The 25101-nt window shown below is 44.4% G+C and overlaps 1 protein-coding gene across 2 annotated transcripts in view; it reads right to left on the reverse strand.

The window, feature by feature from the left end:
* Window positions 1–25101, reverse strand: part of NPSR1 (neuropeptide S receptor 1) — a 103214-nt gene that overhangs the window by 23328 nt on the left and 54785 nt on the right. The window contains exons 3-5 of one of the 2 annotated variants that reach the window (XM_037041158.1): window positions 12783–12886; window positions 4362–4455; window positions 977–1178 (exon numbers count right to left, since the gene is read on the reverse strand). In XM_037041158.1, coding sequence (XP_036897053.1) covers window positions 977–1178; window positions 4362–4455; window positions 12783–12886 — 400 coding nt within the window. The remainder of the gene's footprint in view (window positions 1–976; window positions 1179–4361; window positions 4456–12782; window positions 12887–25101) is intronic. The other variant, XM_037041159.1, reaches the window with a different exon arrangement.

Raw genomic sequence — 25101 nt, forward strand, 5'->3', positions numbered from 1 at the left:
GCTGACCTTCTTTGTCACAAATTGTGTGACACATCGTGGCAGGCGTGGGGACACTCAGAGGATGCGAGACTGCAGGATCAGCAGGCCTTGCATGCATACGAACACCCAGATATCTGCCGGCGATGCCCCACCCATGCAGAGCCACCCTGCATGGAGGTGACCCTGCCTTGTCCTGGTGGCTGTGGCCTTCTGCGCTGAAAGACCAGCTCTGGCCCACCACTGGCCACAGGAAAAGGGAACATTCTGTGGCTTGGCTGCCCTTCATAACCAAGCCTCACCCCATCCAGAAAGATCTTTTTGTTACCTCCTCTATCTCTGGCTCTGCCTACCTGTCCTTCCCTGTCACCACACTGCCTCTGGCCTCTGGTCACTAGGAGCCAGCTGTCTCTCCAACTTTCCCCTTTTCCTACCCGAATCCATCCATCCTTCAATGGCGGCTTCCAAGAAAGGTTCGCTGCCATTACCTGACCTCACTGCACACACGCTCCAGCGTCTCTGTGGTGTTACCTGTTCAGTTTTGTTTCAAGCATATCTTTCTTTTCAATGAGAAGATCTCTGACACTGGTACAATGTCTTATATTTGAAAGGCTGGAGGAAGGACAGGGTATGAAATCAGACACACCTGGGGTCAAATCCTGTGTGATGTTGAGTAAGTTACTTGACGTCTCTGAGCTCAAGTTTTATCATTTATTGGATAAGCACAGCAGTAGTTATTTCAGAGCGCTGTAGCATGGTTAATGGGGTAGCTGTTGGCCACTTCACACAGCACCTGTCCCATAGTACACACTCCAAAAATGCTAGTTCCTGCCCCTTCCTCGACTTCAGAGCAGTTGGGCTCAGCACAACCTCTAGATAAGAGCACGTGGCCTGGTCAGTGCCCCCAAGAATGCCAGGAGCAGGGAGAGGCCCGCAGGGGAGGGGAGAGGCAGTGGGCAAACAGGAGCGCTCTCGCGGGAGTCGGGCCGGGGCTTCTCACCTGATGATGGCCAGAGGGATGAAGTACACCAGGCAGGCCACGACGGTCATGTACGGGGTCCAGTAGGAGTCATCAGGCCACAGGGCCCAGCACTGCACTTCGCCGTTGGAGAGTTTCCTTTTCCCAAATATGATCAGGGTGGGGATGGAGAACAGGAACGAGAGGATCCAGGCTGTCACTACGAGCACCTTGGCTTGCTTTTCTGCTCAAAGGAAAGAGAGGGAAGTGGGACATCTGGGAACATTGCTGGGGAGCCCCTTGGAGTCTTGTGTAGAAGAGGATCACCATACAAGAGGAGCTCGGGGCCCCTCAGAGCCTCTGTTTCCCCATCTGTGAAACGTGGGTCCGAGGCCCTGTGTCTAGGGCTGATGCAAGGATTAAAGAGAGAGGGTTTGCACGAAAGCCAGCACACTGCCTGGCATAGGTCTGCGCTCCCCAATTTCTACTTCCCTCCCCCTTCCTGGATTTACCCACCTGGCTTGAAACAGTGATGTGCTCACTGGGGCATCTGTTCTCCTGCCCCTCACCCCTTCACTCCGTCGCATACACGCCTGACTGCCCCTCACAGCTGCCCCCACGTCCCCGTGGGCTGCTGTACCAGGATGGCTCTAGCGTACAGTCCCTCTCATGCCTCGGTCTTACCTACCACCTCACCCTGTAACAATGAGGACCTTTGCCACATCCTACAAGGCCACCTAGCTTTCCTAGGGGGGTGGCATCCTTGTTAAATCGGCCCCTGTGTGCTCAGATGCCTTGAAGTTTGCAGTATTGGGATGGCTTCTCTCCTTGGCTCCCGCCCCAGCTGCAGGTCTCTCCAGTTATTTGTGTTTCCTCCAGGATTTTTGTGGAGTTGGGCAGAGGAAGGGAAAATGGCTAAGGTCTGTTTCTATGCTTGCATCTTTCCTGATGCTATTGGAAATGACAGTTTTCCAAGTGCCTATGCGGAGCCTCTGTTAATTTTGTAGTGAGGAAATAAATGGCTTTACATATTTAAATGAACACTCTAATAATATTCATCACTGACTTCCCTGTAATTTAGGACACTGTTCAGAATATTGCACAGTGTCTCCCAGAACTCATCACATTTGCCCTGAGCTAAGCAGTGGATTTTTTTTTTTTTACCCAGTGAATATGGGGAGATGTGTAACTGGCCGTGTTTCCCCCTTGACTATGGGTCGCAGGCCCTCCACCTCCAGCACAGATGCTGAAAACACCCCTCGTGTGTTTTCTGATACTTACTTTTCTTTGTCTCCTATTTCTTCACCCTTAAAATACTCTGGTGGAGGAGTCTTTTTGTACACTACGCTCATTACTCCCGTCAGCCCGCTGGGCATGAATAAACGGATGGATGAGTACGTGTACCGCACCCCTGTCCACACATGTCACAGGGTGTCTCCTCCATTTCCCCTCATCCCATTCCCTGCTTCCTCCTCTAGCATAATCACCAGGGCAGCGCAGTGCCCAGCAAGCTCGGTGCTGTTCGCAGACACAGGCACGCACACACGAATAACCTAGAAAGAGCCTAAGGAGCAGGTGTAAATTCTATTTTTAAATAACATTTAATTGCACACAATATATTGATACATTTCAGTTTAAAGATTGCCTTGTTGCATGTAAGTCCCTCTGGTCACTGTGGCTGGTTCAGCCCCCACCCCAGAAGTCCTTGCAGACAAGTCTATGCTATTCTGGGCTCTCTCCTTTTTTGCACACTCTTCTCTGTCCTTCTCTCACGATATCTAGCATTGCTTTGAGTTGTTCTTTCTGTTAGTTTTATCATACTGCATGGATTATAATGCATGTTGTTTTATGACAGGAAACGAGATGTAGGGTTTTTTTTTTTGTCAATGCACATTACTGCCCATGGGTCTACCACATCCTCATTAAGAGAGATAGGGTATGTACTAGTCAAGGGCTACTGAGCTAGACCCACACTGTCTGAGTTCAAATCCTGCCCCTGCTCCTACTAGTTGCATAACTTCGGGCGAGTTACTTTTGCTTTCTGAATTGTAACTGCCCAGACTAGAAGATGCAGATAATAATGGAACCCACCCCACAGAGCTGTTATGAGGATTTAAGTGCCTGTTGTACGTAAAGAACTCCCAGTCACGAAAGGCACCTAGCGTGCAATCGATACACCCAAGCATAGCTAGGCATTCCTCCAAGGTTAGCATTGAATTCCCTGCAACGCTAAGCAGCGCGGCAAGACACAACTCATGTCTGCACACACACGTGGGGTGCTTCTCTGGAGAGGGTACCAGGAAGTGGAATTTCTGTTTCAAAGGGCTGCACATTTTATATTTAATTAGATCTTGTTAAGTTGCCATTCAAAGCATGTGTGCTGACGCTGGCTGATGTATTCAGTGGTCTCGGATGGCATTAATTCTACTTATTCTGAAGTTCTGCTTGCTCTATTAACTTCGTTTGCTTAGGTATAAATTCTGCAGAATGACGTTCTAAATATATTGTCTATTTTCCACAGTTTGGCTTTTGTCACATTTTTAAAAATGATATTTGATTACACCTGTAGTCAAGATTTTATGTTAGGGTATTTATCAGTGTTCACAGCCTGCTTGGAGTGTGTAGTACGGGTTTCTGAATGGTGAGTTCTTACTTGCTTTCAGGGGTCATGGAGCAGAGAGGGCCCTACCTGTGGGCAGAGTAATGAAGAGCAGTCCTGTGACTGGGTGCCCACTGTCTCTCCAGGGCACCTCTGCTCCCAGGAGTGCCCGTCTGCCTCTTCCGATCCAGCATCCCCATTGGAAGCAAGGATGAACCCTCCTCACCGTGCCCAGGACCTGCCCTGCCGGTTTCCTGGAGCCCATCCTGCACGATCTATTGAGGAAGCACTCTGAGCACACGCCCACGTTGCTGCAGCATCAGCTGCAGGTATTATGGGCTGTACGTGGTTTGGGCCTTCCCTCCCTCCCCTCTGCTTCGTTCTGGCTGTCCCTGGACCAAGGAGGACGCTCCTTCTTTCCAGGATGATTATCAGTTAAGAACATCTTTCCAATTATTTCTACGGTTTGGGGTAAAGAGGGCAAGGTGCTTGTTTCTGGAACATGAACAAGTTGAAGTGGGAGTGTTCCCTTCTTTGGACAGGGGTGTGCATCAGCATGGCTCTGAGGGAAAATCTGGAGCCATTAGCAGAAGGCGAATGGGCAGCAAATCCCCTGCCCTAGTGACTCTTGGCCATCCATGGGAACCACCAGCATCTTTCCAGGCACCAACCTTCCTTTCTTTCTTTTTTTGGACAGTCAGACTCAGAATGGAAGGAGGAGAAGAAAGGGGAAGGAAAAGAACCATTAGTAAGAGCATAGCCATGAAAACAGCTCCCCTCCCCAGAGGGTGATCCCCTGGGAAACGGCAGTTGGCTGAGACCGCTCACCTCCTTGCAGGAACTTCATGGGGTAGACGATGGCGTGGTACCTGTCTATGCTGAGCGACACCAGGACATAGGTGGAGGCGTAGAGCAGCACAACCTAGGGACAGAAACAAGAGGAGCTGTGTGACCTCACAGAGTGAGGGAAGGCACGCGGTGGAAAGGTGGGTGTTTTGTGCGGTGGAGGAACCTGGGCCCTGAACCCATGGAGGGATGGGAACGTACATCGTATAGGGGTTAGGGAGAGGAAGACTGACTCCAGCCCCACGACGCAGATGGCTGCTCTTACTGCTGCATTTGTGTTGTTCCTGGGTTCCACTGCGCATGCTCCCAGCTCCCTCCCTGCTCCCTCACTCCCTCAGCTTCTTGGAGGCTCCGCATTTCGGGACCAGCCCCTCTTTGGACATTCACGTGGCACATTTGTTGGTGACTGGCTTTGAAAGCTAAACGAGTTTTCTCTGGCACAATGGACACTCCAGAATAATTAGAAACAGAAGTTTGTTTGCCTTTGATCAGCGTGAGCTGTTGAGAGAGGATGACAGAGGGTTTGGGTTTGGGTTTGGGTTTGGGTTTGATGGAGCTGGTTTAAACCACTTCTCACCGTTTAGGCTGACTGACAGCGCCCCTGCCCCGTCTACTTCTCTAGCAGAGTCGTCTCCCACGATAGGTCCTTGGGTCTCCTCTCCCTCCTCCCCACCCTCTCTTTTATTAACCTCACCCATGCCCTTTAATTATCCTGTGTGCAGTGTTATTTGCATACTTTACAGAGAAGGAAATTAGGATATAAGACCTTAATATCTCTTATGTGAAGAGCGCACTCAAAATGTAATTAAATGAAAAAGCTCTGAAAGGACGGTCAAGGTGAAGAATTGTCAGCTAACTCTGGGCCTCTGTTTCTTACTAGGAGTCCAGCCACATCTCTGCTTTGTAACCTCTGGGTCAAGTCCAAAGCATGTTGAAGAGAAACACGAAGATTGACGTCGGAGGGTGAGTGCCTGAATTTTTTTCTAAAATAGAATGAATGTGACTCTGGCAATAACCTTTGTCTGAATTTGTGCTTTTTTGTGTGTTTTTTCCCCCAGCTCGGACAAATACCAAGCAACTGTACTGTTGTCCTTTCTCCTTTTTATTTCTGCAGATGTGTCATAGGGCAGGGGTTCTGAGGACAGACTGGAGATCGAAGCCTCCTTGAGGAGTATAAGGAGAAATTCTCCCCTTGCTAAAACAGTGCCCTAGGGACAGAACGAAAAACGATGGCCAAGTTTAACTCCCCCACATCTGTCTCTCTAGAGAAAGTTGGGATTTCTGTGTGTGACCCACGAGTTCACAGTTGTCATGGTGGGCCACTTGCAGCTGATGGTGGGGGGGACAGCAGAGAGGGTTTTGCCCTCGGGAGCTCTCTTCCCCGCCCCCCTCTCTGATGTCACCTCCTCAACCACATGCTGTTTAGAGGAAAAAACCTCTAAAACCAGATGATCATTAAGGTCACACATAGAATGATGGCCAAAGGTGTATCCAGCAACTAGAAACTGGAAGGAGGCATTCGTTACAATAATTCTCATAGACAAATGAAATTCGAGGCGAAGAGCACTGCATGGGATAAAGGAATTATTTATATTAATAAAGATATATTTTAGCAAGAAAATGTAAAGAAACTTATGCAAAACACATAACATTAAATATAAGCTATTTACTAAAATGTTCATAGCTTGACAGAGCAAAAACAATAGTAAAAGAATTAAACTTTAAAAAGAATGCACATTATTGCAAAATATTTAGGTAACATTTCAAAAATTGGTCATAAACTAAGCTGGGAAGAAAAAACCCTCACTTGTTTCCAAAAAGTGGAACTTACACAATTTACATATTTAAAACAAGCAGTAGAAGCTGAAGTTAGTATTATGTTTTTGAATCCCACTTGAAAATTTAAACGCCCTTATAATTAAACTTGAGTCAAGGAGGAAATCAAAGTACAATTATAGTCAATTCATAAATGTCAACAATGAAAATTCTACACATCAACAGCATATGGGGCACCATTTGGAGAACAGGCGGCAGCGTGAGGACATATGTTTGAATTTTCACTACCCCACCCCTCATCTCTGACAAAAATGACCTGGGAAATGTAAAGCCAAATAAAATCTTAGAGACGTGAGACTTAAATAAAAGAAACTTAGAGAAATTTTATTTTTTAAAATGCCAGACTGGATTCCTTTAAAGGAGGATTCCTGGACTAACTTAAAAAAAAATGTAATGTACATTATGTTTTTAGAACAATTTTAGATTTACAGAAAAAAAATGAGCAGTTAGTATACAGAAAGTTCCCACATTACCCCTCACCCCCGCCCCATACACTTTCCCTTATTTATGAACATCTTACATTAGTGAGGCTCAATTTTACAGGCGATGCACCAATACTGACACATTGTTATTAACTGAAGTCCATGGTTTACATGGAGGTTCACCCTCGGTGTCATACATCGTACAGGGTTTGACAAACGCATAATGTCAGGTACCCACCATCACAGCGTCATACGGGAAACTCCCACTGGCCTAAAAGTCCTCCACGCTTTGTACTTTATTCCATCCCCCTAAGTCCCCGACAACCACTGATCTTCTTCACTATCACCATAGTTTCACCTTTTCCAGAATGTTGACTAGTTGTAACCACACAGTACAGTAGCCTTTGCAGATTGGCTTCTTCCCCTTAGCAATAAACATAAAGATTTCTCCGTGACTTGTCACATCTCGATAGCTCATTTTTTCACTGCAAAATATTTCATTGCATGGACATGTCATAATTTACTTAACCTCAATTTTTTCTGTGACTTGATAGCTTATTTTGTTTTATTGCTGAATAATATTTTATTGCATGGATGAACCAAAGTTTATCTATTCAGCTTTTGAGAAACATTTTGCTTCCAGTTTTTGACAATTATGAGTAAAACAGGAAAAGGATTCTTGTGCAGGTTTCTGTGCAGACATAAGTCGTCAGCTCAATCAGGTGAATACTGGGAACACAATTGCTAGATCACATGGTAAGGGCATGTTCAATTTCGTAAAAAAATGGCAAACTGTCTTCTAAAGTGGCGGTACCATTGGCATTCCCACAAGGAATGAGAGTGTTTCTGTAGCTACACAGTCTCTCTAGCATTTCATGAGATCAGTTTTTTGGATTTTGGCCACTCTAATAGGTATGTAGTGGTATCTCATTGTCGTTCCAATTTGCAATTCTCTAATGCCATATAGTATTGAACTTCTTTCCATATGCTTGTTCGTTACCTATATATCTTCTTTAGTGAAATGTCTGTTCAGATCTTTTGCTCGTTTTTCAGTGGGTTGTTCATTTTCTTGGTGTTGAGTCTTAAGAGTTCCTTGTTTATTCTGCGTGTAAAACCTTCTTCAAGTACGTGTTTTGCAGATATTTTTCTTATTCTGTGGCTTGTCTTCTTGGTCTCTTAACAGTGTCCTTCACAGAGAAGTGGAAAATTTTCATGAAATCCAACTTTTTAATTTTTGCTTTCAGGGGTTGTATCTTCAAAGTCGTTGAGACACCTGAAGTCCCCTAAGTTGTCTTCTGGTCGTTTTACAGCAACACATGTTTTGTTCGGGTCTATGATCCACATTGAGTCAGTGCTCACTCAGTTCTATGATCCGTATTGAGTTGATTTCTGGGAAAGGTATAAGGTTAGGTTCTCGTCCTCTCTCTCCTCCTCTTCTTTCTTCCTCATGGAGATGTCCATGGACTCCGGCACCATTTCTTGAGCAGGTCCTATCCTTTCTCCATTGAATTGATTTTGTTCCTTTGCTGTATTTGCGTGCATCTGTTTCTGGGGGCTATTCTGTTCCATTGATCTGCTTGTTGATCCTTTCACCAATTCCAGCCTGCCTGGATTACCGTAGCTTTATAGTTGGTCTTGAAATCAGGTAGCGCCAGTCTTCCGAGCTTGTTCTTCAGTATTGTCTTGGTTTTCCTATGTCCGGCCTATCCGTGTAAACTTTACTTTGTCTGTATCTATAAGATAACTTGGTGGTATTTTGATTGGGATTGCATCAAATTTATAAATTACGTTGGGAAAAATTGACATCTTAACAATAGTGACTCTTTCTCTCTATGAACATGAGGTATCTGCCCATTTATTTAGGGGTTTGATTTCTCTCATCAGAGTTTTGTAGGTTTTTGATATTTATCTTGCACATATTTTGTTAAATTTATATCTCAGTATTTCATATTTTGGTGCTAACATAAAAGCTATTGTGTTTTAATTTTAAATTCAAATTTTTATTGCTGATATATGAAAAAACAATGAACTTTTATATACTAACTTTGTACCCTGAACCTTGCTATTTTCACTTAATAGTCCTTCAGGTTTTTCTATTATTTTGGATTTTTTATAGGCAATCTTGTCATCTGTAAGTAAAGTTATTTTTATTTTGTTTCTTCCACCTGCAAACCTGTAATTTCCTTTCTTGCGTCCTGTTGGCCATCTCCGTGCAGCCTGAATAGGAACAGTGAGAGAAAACACTCTTGCCTTGCTGTTCTCAGTCTCAGGTGGTAAGTTTCGGGTTTCTCACCATTAAGTATGAGGTTCTCTGTAGGTTTTCTGTGCATAGTCTTTATCAAGTTAGGGAAGTTTCCCACTCTGCACAGATTTCTGAGAGGGTATTGAATTTTGGCAAATGCTGCTCTGTGTCTATGGATTTGATCGTATAAGTTTTCTTCACCTTTTTGATGTAATAGACTATATCAATTAATTTTTTACATGTTTTGTAATTGTCCCACAATTCGTGGCTCTTTTATCCCATTTTTAAAAATACACTTTCCTAGCCTGGCGCTCTAAGTTCACAACCAAATGGAGTGGAAGGTACAGAGACCTCCCATGAGCTCTCAGCCCTCACATAGCCCAGCCTCCCTCATTATCAAAATCTGGCACGGGAGTGTTCGAATCAACGAACAGGTGCCTGAGACCAATATGCCTTCCAGTTACTGCGTGAATGTTGGGTCATAATTTTGACACTCAGCCAGACAGCCAATGGCTGTGCCTTTGCCTTCACTTCCTGCTTGCCTGAAGCTTCTAGATCAGCCAAAGGTGAGAGCTTTGTCCTCCTGTGCTTCTTCCCGGCCTAGTCTGGAGCCTGCCCTTGGCCTCTAGGTCCTTAGGACTCTGTCAGGGGTTTCCAGAGCTCCTCTGAATATCTCACTACTCTGCTTACTTTTTCACAGATGGTTTATGTTTCTTTTTTAAATTTTATTAAACGTATTGGGATGATGTTGGATAATAACATTATATAAGTTTCACAGGTACACTTCTATAATACATCATCTGTATATTGCAGTGTGTGTTCACCACCCAAAGTCAAGTCAGCTTCTGTTTTTAAGCTTTGGGCCAGTCTAATGTTTCCACCAACTCCTATCCAACACCTCAGGCACTCACAAAGTTAATTCATTGCCTGTAATTGTTTTTGACAAGTGCCTCCAGCGGGAAGGCTTTTCACAGTGGGTGAGTTTTGAATCAAGTAAAATACAGGCAGCTGGGCAAGTAGGGTCTTACAGAGCACCGCCAGACAATTACATAATGATGATTTCTCAGGAATGAGGTGTTTATTATTTTATTTTTTAAAGATTTTACTTCTTTATTTTTAGAGACAGGAAACCAGAGAGAGAAGGAGAGGGAGAGAAACATCCATGTGTGGTTGCCTTTCATGTGCCCCCTAGTGGGGACCTGGGCTGCAACCCAGGCATGTGCCCTGACTGGGAATCCAACCAGCAACCTTCTGGTTCCCAGGCCAGTGCTCAATCCACTGAGCCACACCAGCCAGGGAGGAATGAGGCATTTAAAGAGCCCTGGTCCTCTTCTGCTCTCTAATGGCTGCCGGGCTACTTCTTTTCACTGTAAGGGCAAGCTGTTAATTCTCAAGGCTGCCGCAAAGCTGAAGACCAGAGGATGAGACTAGGGCAAACTAAAACACCACAAATACCATTTTTCTTACTGAGATTCAGACATTTTATTGAATACATGCTCCCTGGATTATTGCAAACTTTTGTTTAATTTCTAGAATGCTTAAAATTTTGACTCTGATGGTTTTTTTTTAAGTTTCCTTTGCCTTTACGGAGTCGAGAATTGTCAGTTTCCTTTGTTAACTAGAATATATTTTATATAGAGTGTTGTTTTGATAGTCATTATACAAATTATGAGAAGGAATACTACTGACATGAATAACTCTGGATCAAAAGAGACATTATTTAAGTTAGCTACTGGGAAAAAACACAGGTTATCATGTGTTTTTGAAAAATGTGAAGTTAAGCGAGGCAGCCCTCCTCCAAGATGTCCCCAGGGACGCTTGCCTCCTGGCTTCACTCCCTTTGCGGTTCCCTCACCCCTATTCGGAATCCGGCCTGACTCCTTCCTGCTCTCAACAGAATGTTGTGGAGGTGAGTGTATAACTTGTGGGGTGGGCTCATATGCCTCTGCTACGATGTTCCTTGGGTTGCTGATTCCCCGGGAAAGCTGACTGCACTGTTGTGAGGACACAGGAGTATTTGTGGAGAGGCCCAGGGGCAGAAGAATGGAATGTTCCATCAAAAGCTACACTAACTTGTCTTCTCTGTGAGTGGCCACCTCAAACCTGAATTGTGCAGAGTCCAAGTCAAACCTTCCAATGACTGCAGTCCTGGGCAGGCACCTGATGGACTTTGTGATGAGCCTTTAGATAGACCTGCCAGGTGAGGCTGTTCCTGAACTCTTGACTAACAGTCACTGGGACATAATAAATGTTACTTGTTTTAAGCCACTAAGTATTGGTGTAATTTGTTTCTCATCAATTGATAGAACAAGCGGTTGAAAACATTTATCTACAAGGAAGTAAAGATCCCCAAGAAGAAATATGTTTTAAAACATTACTGCTGAGAAAACACCAGCCCCAGAAAGTAATAAGGGCTCTTTTGTGTCTATTAAACTTTTAAAGATAGGCGCAGAGCACAAAAGAAGATTTTTAATTGTAACTATTTTCTATTTTCGGAAGGTGGAATAACTCCATTATTGAGATCTGAAAATGATAGAACAAGTGAAAATCATAATCTCACTTATAAATGTGATGCAAAGATTCTTTAAAAAGTCGTAGCAATAATTGGAATTTAACAGCATAAGGTTTTCCAGAAATGTATTATACCCTATAAAGCTTCAGTAATTTAGACCTGAAGTACTGGCATCGGTAATAAAATGTATTAATGGGAAATCACTTTAAGAACTGAGGAACAGAACATATCAATCCTAACACCAGTTATAAAATATTCATTCTTTCCCTCCTAAGTCAAAGTGTCTTGATCTATTTTATACATGCATGGTGTATTAATAATGAAATGTATGTATATGGTATGTAGGTAATATTTCACACCAAATATATATATTTTACAATAATATTTTTACATTGGAGCTTGTTCAATAGGCAAAGTGTAAATGCCTTTAATCTAAAAATAGATATCAGCAGTAATAGAGAAAATAAGTATGCCAGTTACTAAAGAATTGAAAAAGGACAATAAGCAACTTAGAGAACAAGAAATCCAATATTCAATAGATACTTGAAAAGGTCCAATTTAGATGGTAATACAAGAAATATAAGTTAAAACTACTAGAGTTAATACCTATATTTTAATAAACCGCTAACGTTTTTTTCAAAATGAACAGTAGCCAGTATTGGGTGAGTCTGGAGGGGGAAAATGCAAAAAGACATTAAAATTTTTTCTGGAGATTACTTAGTGCTATGTATGGTCTGAATGTTTGTGTCTGAATGTTTCTGTCTTCCCCACGTTCACTGTTGGAGTCCTAGAGCCCAAAGTGGTGGCATTAGGAGGTGGGGCTTTGAGAAGTGATTAGGTCAGGAGGGTGGAGCCCTTATGAATGGGATTAGTGCTCTTATCAAAGACAGCCCAGAGCTCCCCTACCCCTTCTGCCACGTGTGGATATAATGGGAAGCCAGCATTCTGAAAAAGGCCCCTGAATGGACCACATTGGCACACCGGTCTCAGACTTCCAGCCTCCAGAACCCTGAGAAATAAATGTTATTTATAAAGCAATCTACTCTGTAGTATTTTTGTTGTAACATCCTGAATATACTGAGACAGCCAGACTATGTCAGAAGCCTTAACATTAGCATTAACATTCCATTAACATGGAAATTTTATTTAATGCTTGCAATATGAATGTTGATATTCTTATTATTGCTTGTTTGCATTTTCTTTATGTGTCTTATTTTTAGCCAAGGAAAAACATTTAAAAAAATCTTACAAATGTTGCTTGTCCTTTCAACTAGAAGGAAGTAAGCAGTTTGTGCGTAGGAGTGTGAGGTTTTATGTTATTTTCCCATGGCAAATCCCAGAGCTGATTGTGCCTTCAGTGTGTCTCATCACGTTTGGAAGGTGCTATGTACCTGCAAATAGCGGACCACTCGGCAAACTAGATCAGGTGCCGTGAAGTCTCCAGTGAATCGCCAAATAATATCCGTCAAGATGTTAACCAGTCCTGTGAAAGTGTCTGAAAAAAGCACACAGAGGATTAATTTTAGTCTGTTTCAGATTTGCAGCCATGCCACAGTAGAGAGGAATTCCAGGGAGTTTACCCCCTGATTTATCAGGAGGCTATTTCGGGAAAAGTAAGGCGAGGCAGAGTCCCTTCCTTGGCTTTTGTTATTGGAGCTTGTTACCGCTCACACGGAGCCATCTAGGAAGGATGTAGGCAGTGCCTGAAGAGGAATCATACTAACTGTAGAGTTGACATTTTATGACACAGAAGAGAAGATTTAAGGGGGGGGGGAGTGGTGTCAGACCTGTGTGGATCAATAAAAGGCAAAATCAAGCAAAGGAGAATATTTGTCTTCAAAAAATCCCTCAAAATTCTCTTTTTTGCACCCACTATTTTAGAGCTTGGACCTCGTGTTACCTCCCTATCACCCATTACAGCCCCTCTCTTCCTCGGTTCCTCTTCTTGCTTTCCTTTTTAGATATCTGTCCTAGGAAAAAGTGGAGCACATGATCTGTTAGTTTAATTCACTTTATCAAACTAGAGAAGAACCAAGGCCAAGGTTGGAGCCTCTGTGCTCTGTAATCATCTTACTCAACCCTCTATTTGCAGACTGTGTAAGACGCACAGATGTCTACAGCAGCAATAGTAAGATACGGGTGTGTGGAAGCTCTCTCTCACCCCCTGATGACAGATACCACTATTGATCATGTGATCCAGCATCTTCCTCAAGACAGTGCCGAAGGGATCCTCTGCTGATTGATGGAGAGGACTAGAACTTCAAACTGGATAAGCAAGAATTCATTGACATGGGGGTCACTTTCTTGGGACATGGGATATAATACTGTCAAGGACCCAAGAACCAGGGCAAACTCATTGCTAGGGAAGATCTTGGAAGCTTGGAAAGATCAGTGGTATTTCCTAGACACAATGGAAATGCCTGCGTTGGCCTGGTAGACAGTAGAGAAATGATGAATAAATAGCCCAAGGGAAGTGGGTGTGGTGTGATTAAAAAACCCCGTGAAGCTGGAAGACCCACCAGAGAATTACCTTCCCTGGAAAGTCTCAGAAGACACATCCTTCCCCAAGTTCATGGGGAAAGTGCTATGGAGAGGGTACCAGCATCATGAGACAGCTCAGTGGTGGCTCCCACCCAGAGGCCAGAGCAGATGGTGGGAGACGAGGCTATAGGGTCAGGTCTACACACTGTGCTGATTCCCTAGTCCTTCCCCAAAGGCACCTATTGCCACTTCTCTGAGTGACTTCACCTTGAGGAAAGAGGGATGTTTAGATATTTTGAGGAGTGCCAAGCAAAGGGTCTATGTTGACATGATACCTAGAGGCCTGGAGTGTCGTCATGATCCGACTAAAGAGGAGAGTCTCCTGGGGCCAGGTGATGACTAGACTCCTGGTCACAGTGGGATGCTCCGCCATATCTGAAGACCTGTCATCAACCATTTCCCCACCCTCCAAGCATTTAATCAGAATGGATACATTTGACAGTTGGAACAACTCCATGTTGGTTTCCGCATGATAGTGCAGAAGGCCAAGTGGAAGTCCGCAGTTCATTCAAGTTCTTCAGTTTATGTTTGGTGCCTGCAGAGATGGGAGGGGTCCTGGAGACTGACTGCGGCCTCACCAGCTCAGCCGCTCACTCTGAAGTAAAGAGGATGCACTCGGCTGGATCCAGGCCCTCACAACGTGGAACAGCTGGACAAGGAAACTCCCACTTTGGGGACGAAGCCAGGACACTCACACTTTCATTTCTAATGGTTTATGTTTATTTCTGTGCCTCTGCTAAAAAGGAATAGCAACATCTGGAAAATCACATTTAATTACTTCAGTGAACACTGTAAAATTTGTTAATGTTAGAAGGGTGGCTGGCATCTCAAGCAGCGTGTGGCATACCCTTGGTGCTCAAACATACCTGTGGAATGCATTGTCCCAGTAGTTTGGCAAAGGCCCCAGGGCATTTTCTTTTGATTAAGCCTTTTATTTTGAAATAGACTCACAAGAAATTGCAAAATCATTACCAAGAGATTTCATGTACCTGTCACCCAAGTTAGCCCAATGGTGACATCTTACTTACATAACTAGAGTTCTCCCCATGGTTTAAAGGAGAATTGTCACTTTCAGTCTGCAATGAGCAAGCTATTAAGCTTTTAAGGTATGTTATTAAGCAGTTACTCAATCCAGGATAGATCCTAAGTATTTGAAGTATTCAAGATTATCTAATCTAATAAAAAAACTACAAAACAAGCCCCCATTTTGTGAATGAGTAAACTAAGTGAGGCTAGAACATTTTCTTGAGATTTAATAGCAAGTCAGAGGCAAGTCAGGCTTGTAACCCAGACTTTTGGGTATCAGAGTCCATGGTCTACACCATACACCCGTGGTTTCTTTCCCTTTCTCTTTTTTCTCTTCTTTTATTTCCCTCTCCCCAACCCTCCCTCTCTCCTCTCTCTTTCCTCCCTTCCTCCCTCCTTCTTCTCCTTTCTCCTCCCTCCCTCCATTTGTATTTCTCATTGTATCTGTTCTCTTTCATTCCCTAAACTAAGTGCAGGCATAAGTCTTCCTTCCATCCCCTATTTCTGCACCAGCTGCCCTGATTTCTCTTTCAGTCCCTTCTATTTCTAGGTCTCCTCTACCCACAAATGTTGCTTTTATTCCTATAGAGAAATGGGGAGGTACAATCTTCTGCTTCCCAACCTTCACCGTGGACAGGATAACCTGAGCCTACCCACCCCCCACCCCCAGCTGGTTAGTATAAAAGCCTTCTCTAACATCTGGCCTTGCCATGTTCCCCACCTGGCACTGTTGGATTGGACAGCACATGGATCACATATTTGTGATCTTTTCAGATATGAGTCCCCTCTGCCGGGATGGCCTTCCTCCACTTACCAGTTGATTGAATTCTTATCTAACTTTCACTGTCTGTCTGTCACGTTCTCTTCCCAGGCCCTTCTCGTGACCATTCACATGACAGAGTCTATGCCGAGAGGGCGTGTGGCCTTGTGCTTGTCTTGTCCCAGCCTTGTGCTTGTCTGTCCCTTCCTCTTCGTTTCTATGTAGGTGGCAACAAGTAGAAGCACTGGCAAGCCCCTGGGGACCGCAACAAAGGTGTCAGAAGACTTGAGCAGAGTCTTCGAGTTCTGGGTTGTGGCCCATCACACAGGAATTTCACGTCACTTTTCCTGGCAGGAATGGACTGGATGAATGAATACTGGAGTAACTTGGATATTCTCTTTGGGTTTACTTATTCCTTAACTTAATGGGGGAAAAACCCCCTAAACTCATGTTTCTCTAGACCGAAGTGGCTATGTGAACAATTACAATGCACTGTGGTGCAATTTCTTTTCCCCCCCCTGGAGCTTAGCCTTAAATAAACCCACACCTGGGAGAAGATTCTAAGTGGAAATAAGCATTTATTATTTGCTATTAAGCAAATGCTGCTCTACCTGATCAGTAGAAAGCTATTTAGTCACCTAACTAATTGAGTACATGGCAAATAAACCTTTCCTAAATGGTAATTAACAGGGCCTGGGGAACAAAAGTTACACTTTAAAGGCTTAATCACTTCTATGTTATTATTCCTGCTTTTAAAAATTTATTCAGCCAAAGTTCCTAGGAAATTCTAATACTCAGAGAAGCCAAAATAGGCTCCCATCAGGCTTTATGGTTCCTTTGATTCAATTTTTTGCAAACATGCATGGGGTTCCCAGTTGGGCAAGAATATGGGTGGAGTGTGGGGAAGGGCAGTATGAGTTTGCCCTGAGCTGAGCCCTGAAGGGCCAGGAAGGGCAGGCCAGGGGGAAAGGGAGCGAAGGACAGTGATTGTAGGCACGTGTGACAGCAGGAACAGAGCTCAGGGGGTGAGAGAAAGTGAGAGGAGAAACTCGACGTGAGACAACCTTTGTTTGCTGCTACTGACACCTCACACAGGGGTTTGGCAGCGGTGAGAAATGGGGCTGGAGAGAGAGGAACCCAGGCCTTTCCGGGTCTCACGTGCCAATGAAATGAGCTCGCATTTCTCCTGTGTGCTGTGGGGTCTATGGAATGTTGACGTAGTCAGACACGTGTTTCGTTTCGAATAGATTTCTTTAGCTGCTAGTGGGGGCAGGTCATTTTGGTAGATTCAATACTGCAATTACCAGGATACCTGTTAGGGAACTGAGCAGACTTTCAGGAAAATGAGGTATTTAGAAGGACGCAGGTTTGAGATATACTTTATCAGGTAAAATGAGGAGGTGTCAGGGACTGAGAGTCAGGTATTTGCAACGTGAGGCAGAAGAGGCGTCTACAACGTGCTATGGGCTGCAGTGTCCCTGATGCGGACTTGTACCTCCTGAGAACACACTAGAGAAGCTCATTGTGCAATATTTGGGCTATTTCCAGGTTTTGGCTGTTTCGAATGAAGCCAATAGGAACATGCATGTGTTGGATTTTGTGTGAACTAAGTTTTACTCCCAAAGGATAAATCCCCCGCAGCAAGAGTGCTGGGATGCGGGGTTGGTGTGTGTTCAACATCGTAGGAAACTGCCCAGCAGCTTTTCAGAGCTGCTGCACCACTGCGTTCCCACAAAAAATAAAAAAGAAGTATGAGGGACAGAGTGGTTCTGCATCCTTGCCAGCACTCGAGACAGTTGTCCCCCCATCTACGGGGCACGTTTGGAGACCCCCAGTGGATGACTAAAACCACAGATAGTACTGAACGTCCTATACATTGGGGTGGCCAGAAAGTCACATTTGTTCCCTTTGATGGCTCTAGTAGCACTTACTTGTCTTTAGCTTCATTACAAACAACTTCATTAGATTCTATTGTGACAGCTGTCATATCAGCGTATATTAAAAAAAATCAAAATTTGTGAATTTTTGTGCAGCCATTTTAATACTGAAGATGAAAAAACATGCGACATTTTTGGTGTATTATGCTTTATTATGTTTTACTTCAAGAAAGGTAAAAACACAACTGAAACACAAAAAAAGATTTGTGCATTGTGTGGGTGTGGAGAAGGTGCTGTGACTGATTGAATGTGTCAAAAATGGTTTGTGAAGTTTCTTGGTCATATTGACATTTTGGCCAAATAATTCTTTGCTGTGGGGCTGTTGAATGTATTGGAAGATGTTTAGCAGCACCCCTGGCCTCTACCCACTAGAAGCCAATAGTGGGAGAGAGCCAACATACTCGAAATATCCAAATCAATAAAGTTATTGATGAACATGAAAAAAGTGTCTTTTACTTTATGGAAAAAAACGTAATAATTTTTGGCCAACCAAATACTATGTTTTTCAATACATAGATATGTATGATACAGTTTAATTTATAAGTCAGGCACAGTAAGAGATTAACAATGATGACTCATAATAAGATAGAACAATTATAACAATATACTGTAATCAAAGTAATGTGAATGGCTTTGGGGCCATTACCAAGTAAAATAATGGTATCTGGAGCGAGAGCACTGCGGTGCTGCCACGGCCAGTCTGAGAACTGAGACAGCTCAGAAGTGGCTAAAGAGAGGGCAGGAGCTTGGCTCAAGATTTTGTCGAGCTACGAAGAATAGTGTGCAATTTACAATTTGTGAATGGTTTACTCCTGGAATTTGCTGTTTCATACTTTTAGATGGCAGTTGACTGTGGGTGACTGAACCTGCAGAAGGTGACACTGTGGCTAAGGGGGACCCCTGGAGGGTCGGTCTGTTTCCTTTAGTCACTCTCCCAGGCGTCTCCTGTCTCACCTTGTGGCTTCCATTTGCATTTCCCTGCTGGTCAGTGATGGTGAACAGCTGTTCATGTGCCTATTTGCCTTCCCTATTCCTCTTTCATGAAGTGTTCTCTTCAAGTCTTTGCCCATTACCCTAAATAAGTCTCTGGTGATTCCAAATAAAGCTGATATGAACATTCCATCGTTATTTTAGAGTTTCTGTCTCAAAGCTCAGACGTCTGAGCTGGCCGTCTGGTTCTCCTTATTGCTTCGGCTCCTGACAGCAGGGGGCATTCTCTGTCGTGTCGCACACATGTTGACTGAACGGTGGATATTGTGTGTAGAAGATCATGAGCGACTGAGATAAATAGCAGTTACATCTGGACACAGGCTCACATCTCTGAGGCTGCTGCAGTGGGGTGTCGAATCAATGTGCTCGGGAGCCAACTGGGCCTGGGTTTTGTTGGTGCTGTGGTCGTTGTCAGCCCCTACAGGCTTCAGGTTTCTGTTTGGACGCTCTGTTGGGTGGGGGCCGGGCTGCCGGAGGGTTTTAAGGCTTTCCACTTTCAGTTGTGTTCTTGTTTCTGGTCACTGCTGTTGTGGCCGCTCAAAGCTTCTGGGCTGGTGGGTGTAGAGCTCTGCCTTGCCCTAGCTCAGCCTCAGCCTGGCGCAGACCTGTGTGCCTGGGCCTTAGGGGAGGGGCATCCTCAATGTTCCAATTCTCCCCTCTATGGCAATCAAACGCCTGCCTTGCATCTGTGCTGGGCCTTGGTGGGAGAGTTTCATGCCTTCCTCCTAGGGCTGGGAGATTTTTAATGGAATCTTTGTAGCATCCTGGGCCAGCATTTTATGCCTCCATCTCCAAGGGTTGAGGGGTTTCTGCTGTTTATTTCCATGCCTTTCCCTCTGCTTCCGGGCCACAGTACCCTGTCCCTCAGTGGTGTCAGGCTTTGTTGAGAGAAGGGGTGGGGCAGAGGGCAGGGTTTCATGGCTTCCTGTAGTAGGCATGGCCTGCACCTTCCTGTACTTATTCCTCCACACTGGCTCTGCAGCAACTCCCGACTCTGCTGTTGGAGCACAGAAGCAGCCACAGGCGATCCTTGGACTGAATGGGCATAACTGTGTCCCAATAAAACTTTATTTGTAAGAATAGACTTCAGGCTGGATTAGGCCTGTAGGGTGCGGTTTGCCAACCCCTGTTCTGCAGATGAACTCCAAAGTGGCTTGGGAACAAATGACTTTTGGAGTCCTCCTCAGTATGATTTTTTCTCACTCTCCCCTACATTCACACTGTAGGAGAAACCCTTTCAACTAGCATATCTCTACTGGTAGCTTGTTAGCTGATGAAGACATTGATTAAAGGAATGAGCACACACGCTCCTATTCAAACATTTGAATATAAAACATTAACCTGCATTTATTTGTCCTTTATGGAAAGCAGGGCCAAGGCTTTGATTGGATGCATTGTCTTTTTTGTACATGAAAGGACCCCATAGTTTCTGGCTTCGGTTTCCCTAAACTGGAGTGGAGGTTGAGATAACAGCAATGTAATCTGAGGTGGAATCTCATTGTAGGGATTTTTGTCATTGTCCTTCATTGTTTCCTAGTTGTACTTGCTGAGCTTTATTCCACAGATACTTCTTTAAATGATAGTAAAAACAGACAAACTCAAGTCTCCCCAAATTATGCATATTAATTGGCACAGACACAGCCACTCTTCAGTGTTGTTTATGTTAGTTATACAATTTCAATACTGAGTACGACAGACATAGACTGGTTTGGGAACAAGCACCTCTGACTCACAGAACCCAGGAGGTAGGGGCAGAAATGGGCAGGCTCACTAAGGACCATCCTGCTAACCCCGGGGGCTCAGCAGTCTGGGTGTTTTGCAGAAAGAGTGGGCGGTATTGGTTAATCCAAGGAGGCACGTAAGAAGAACGGCTGGAAGACCTTCTGCTGGAACCATTCCAGCCTGTGACCACCGCCAGCTGCTCACTCTGCTGGCCTCTTTGTTTGAGTCACTGCCTTGACTAGGAGGTTCTTTACACACCTCTGCCAGAGACACTTCCTAACTCCTCTTGGTAGAGTTCAAGGTTACATCCTTTATGAAGGCTTTTTTGACTATGGAGTTTGGCTGATTCCCGCCTCTGGGTCTCTCCCTATCACACTATCAAAGTACCTATAACACGCTAATACCTTGTGTGTTCCTCTCTAATTCCACTATACCATGGAAGGATAGGGATGATTTTATATTCGCCCCTTGTCCCTGGATCCTAACATTGTCTTGTGATGTAGTAAGAGCTTGGAAACTGCCTGTTAAGGAGGGACCATGCTATTCCCACTGCTGCTGGGTCGGCAGGATGTTGCAGAGCCAGTTTCACAGAGTAGGATGAGCCATATGACCATCTTCTAAAGTGGATTGAGATAATGATTACAGAGTCAGGTGCTGAAAGAGGAACATGATTGGAAACTTCGATCCCCTAGCAGATTTCCAGAAGCGCATTCTGGATTCTGAGGTCTCAGCTAGATTCTAAGCTCCTAATTGGCAGGGAAAAGTGCTGTTCTCACTCAGGTTTGTAGTTTCACATTTGTAGTTTGTAGTTTCACAGGGTCTTGTGAGATGCTCATTGCTTGCTGAAATAGGAAATGTTGGCCTACTCAACACTGACAAACTTAAAAATGCAAGGCTGCTGGGTCAGAACTCACCCTGCATAGAGAGGAAGTTGAGGACCATTTCTTAGATTCCTACTTGCTCTCAGTTGATGTTTGAACTTTTCCACACAGAGCAGAACTGCAGGAATAATGAACAGCTCGCAAGCTGAGTAACTCTTTTTCTTGGCAAGCGAGTAGCACACGAACATTTATTGTACTAGATAGGAGGCTATTGAATGGGAACACAATTTTTATGGCGGCATTGGTGTTTCTAATAACACAAGATCATTTTAGCTCTGACTTCAGAGGGCCTCTGGTTTTCCTGGAAGGACATTGTGGGCAACAATGTCAACAGTGAACCTCCAGGCTGCACAATGCTCCCAGCTCAACTCAATGTCTCCAGCGCTGGTTCTGTTTTTAAAGCAAGGAAGGGGATAATAGCCTGTACTCTCACAGTTGCACAAGAAACTATTTTTGATGTTGCTAAGGGTCCTCTCCTCTCCCACTTTTCAAACAACTGTATACTTCAGGACACTTTAAATGGAACAAGATTTGAAGACTTTATGTGAACGTTTGTTTTAATGACGGAACTTGCATCGCCCAATCTGATGTCAGGTACTCAACTGCCAATTAAAATTATTTCTCAAAAACATTAAGTTGTTGTGTCTCTAACTTTGGGGTTCATTTTACAATAGCAGTATGTCCCTGGCACCGTGCCCTTCACCAACATTAAGTGCTACCTGAGCCAATGGCTTGAACTGTCAACTCCCCAACTCTTCATTAATCCCCAGAGAGTGGCTTGTACCTCAGTCATCACTGCTCAGTTAGGTAAATAATAACCACATTCGTTGTCATTAGAGAACTCTCTTCGCAGAAAGCTTGGTTCCTGCGATTTTAAATTAGTCTTAGCAAGTCATTAAAGTCATTAGTGTCTCTCCATTGGTCCACCAAAAATAAAAATCATGAGTCCTCCCGAAACCTATTCTCTTTGCTTCTGTTGTGTGCAAAAGCTAAGAATCTCCCTGAATGAGGCCAACTGGCCCACCTGGGATGCTGGTTATGGCTGAGATGGCAAAAAACTCTTCCACCGATGTGCAAACTTGGGCTCAGCACGAGTGAAAGCCAGGCGCTGAGTCACTACCATTTCTCCTGCTCACTTCATTTTAAGGTGAACTTTTCCGAAGCATGGGTGCACAGTCAACACGGTACAACATGCAGCTCCCAGTGGGCTCTGAGCATCAGTAGAAGAAACAGACAACTTAGTTTCTCCTTTAATGAGATTTGGGGTTTCCTAGTAAGAAGAATTGAAGTCAGTGGTCTGGGATGTTTAGAAATCCGAGTGGAGGAGAGGAGTGTTCCCTCGGTAATTATGCAAGGGGTGCATTCTTTGAATGCCCTTTTTCTTTTGCGGTTTTTGTGCATGGGCACCTGAGTTGTAGCAGGCAGAGGTGGAAGTCATAGACTATGACAAGAAACCTTTGATTCACATCTCCTGTTGCTGCAGCAAGGAAGAAGCTTGTACACAGGGAGATGAGACAGAGGCGGAGAGACACTGCTCAGACACCCGTCGGTGAGAAAACCTTGCTGTCCAGCTGCGAGTGTGGTTCTCGGGCATCTTCTAGCTGTTAGGTTCCTCAAGGTTAGCCTCAGCTCTCTAGTTGAGATCATGCTCATATCAGTGCAGACTCAGACAACGATGGAGCAGGGAGAAGGGTCTAGTCATTTCCGTCCAATGTGGGAATCCTTTAATGAGCTCTCAGAGCTGGATAGCTTGCTGTTGCACCTTGATGGGTCTTTTTCCCCTGCATCTCCCCTATTCTTTTCATAAGTGCTACTTTCCCCAAACCTGTTATGTGGCTAATTCTGTTTCAGTGTCTGTTTCCCAAAAAATCCAACGTGTGATAGGAGGTAAGGCAGCAAGGGACACGGATCCTTCACTGTCTAGGATGGTCTTAAAGGCAGCCTCTGCCTGATCTAAGATCTGAGCACAAATCTTATTTGGTCAAAAATGAAGCCACCACAAAATCTACCAGGATCTGGGAACTACTATGGATGATGACTTCTATGCTCACAAGCTCTGCCTGTGCTTAGGGACTGTGATATTGGCCCCTATTGTAGCTCTGTGAGGATCTGTGACTCACCCATTGTAGGGATGTTGGTGAGGATAGTTTATTGACGTGTTGTCCTATGTATAAAAGCTCCACAGATCAGTGTTTGTGATCAGGAAACATCTGTCTGGGCGTTTTTCCTTGAGATTAGAATGAATTATATCTGATGAGTTTTTAAAAATAATTCAGGTATTTTTAAAAATATTTTATCTTCACCCAAAGACAAGCTTTTTGATTTTAGAGAAAGGGGAAGGGAAGGAGAATGAGAGGGAGAGAAACATTGATGCAAGAGAGAAACATTAATCGGCTGCCTTTTGCATATGTCCTGACCAGAATCGAACCCACAACTCTGGTTTATGGGACAATGCTCCCAGCGTCTGAGCCATGCTGGCCAGGGCAGAACCTACTGAGCTGTGCCCTTACTTTCAGTCACTAGAAAGCACAGAATGAAACGCGCTCAGCTGCAGTAACTCAGCAGTGCCTCAACGCCCAACTCTCTGTCTCTGTAGTAGAGTTGAATATTTTCTATGACCCTCTTATCTTGCATTTTTCATTTTGTTGGGTGTGATCTTATAGGTCCAGGCTGTGTGTGCAGCGTGGGTCCTGAAGCCTGAGTGGAGGGTTTCAAATGCAGGCTCCAGCACACAATCGCTACGCCGTGTTGGGCGTGTCCCTGGCCACCCTGAACCAGCCTCTTCATGAACGTTTGAGAGTAAGAGTGCCTGCTTCTCAGGGCTATGGCGCAGGTGAAATGAGCTAATGCATGTGAAATTCTTAGTAAGATGCTTGGAACATAAAACCTTGGTATATGTTCTTGATGCTGGGGTAGTAAATAGAGCTGAGTGACTAGACAGAGCTGCACAGACTGGAACGAGAGGGCAAGTTTCCCCGTCAGCCCCGAGCTCCTAGCTAATGTGCTGGAAGAGTTTTCTGAAATAAAAAATTATAAGTAAGAAGTGACGTCTCTGTTTAAACTAGATCTTTGATAACGACTGGCTCCTTTGCTTCCTAGGGTGCAGGTTAGTTAATTTAACAGTGGTGGTTAGATTAACCGATGGGCTGTCAAGGGACTAGAACCAAGCCAAACCCTGAGTGAACAGAACACAGAAAAGGCATCCTGAGCCTTAGCGGCTACCTTATCAGCCTGAGATAAGTGTACACCCCGAGTCAAGGTTACATGTCATTGAAGTTCTTGGAACAGAGCAGCTCTCAGTAATGTAAGCTTTCCTTCCTCCCTTCTCCTCACTTCTCTTTCTACCCCTTCCCTCTTTCCTTGGAAGTTTTAAGAAGAGATTGCTGGAAAGAGAGCCTATGAAACAGGGAATGGGGAGATTGTGAGCATCGGTTGGAGATTTGGGGAGGGGTAAATGGACACACAAAGAGGAATTTTAAGACATTTTTCTGTGTTTCGTGCAGTTTGTCACCACTGATAAACGGCAGAGCCTCTCAGGGGTTCTGTGAAGACTGACGTTGGGTGATTGATTGTTCAGGGCACATCAGGCTGAGACTGGCCATAGGGGGCTCAACTTTGTTGGGGTTGCCCATGTGGCAGAGAAAAGATAGGACACATTGATCTGGAAGAAAATTCAAGGTCACACTCTTGACCTTAGTGTATGTTCCCTTTAGAGCTGTCACTTGGGAGAAACAATAGACTTCTGACTAATATGGAGCTGGGCTCAGGGTCTTTTCTCAGTGATTCTTTGGTGCTTCTGAGTGGCTTACTTTTGGGGGGAGGTGATTATTCCCATTACTAGAAGGGGTTATGT

Source organism: Sturnira hondurensis, unplaced genomic scaffold (assembly GCF_014824575.4).
Source record: "Sturnira hondurensis isolate 20B ecotype Veracruz unplaced genomic scaffold, ASM1482457v3 Scaffold0002840, whole genome shotgun sequence".
NCBI lineage: Eukaryota > Metazoa > Chordata > Mammalia > Chiroptera > Phyllostomidae > Sturnira > Sturnira hondurensis.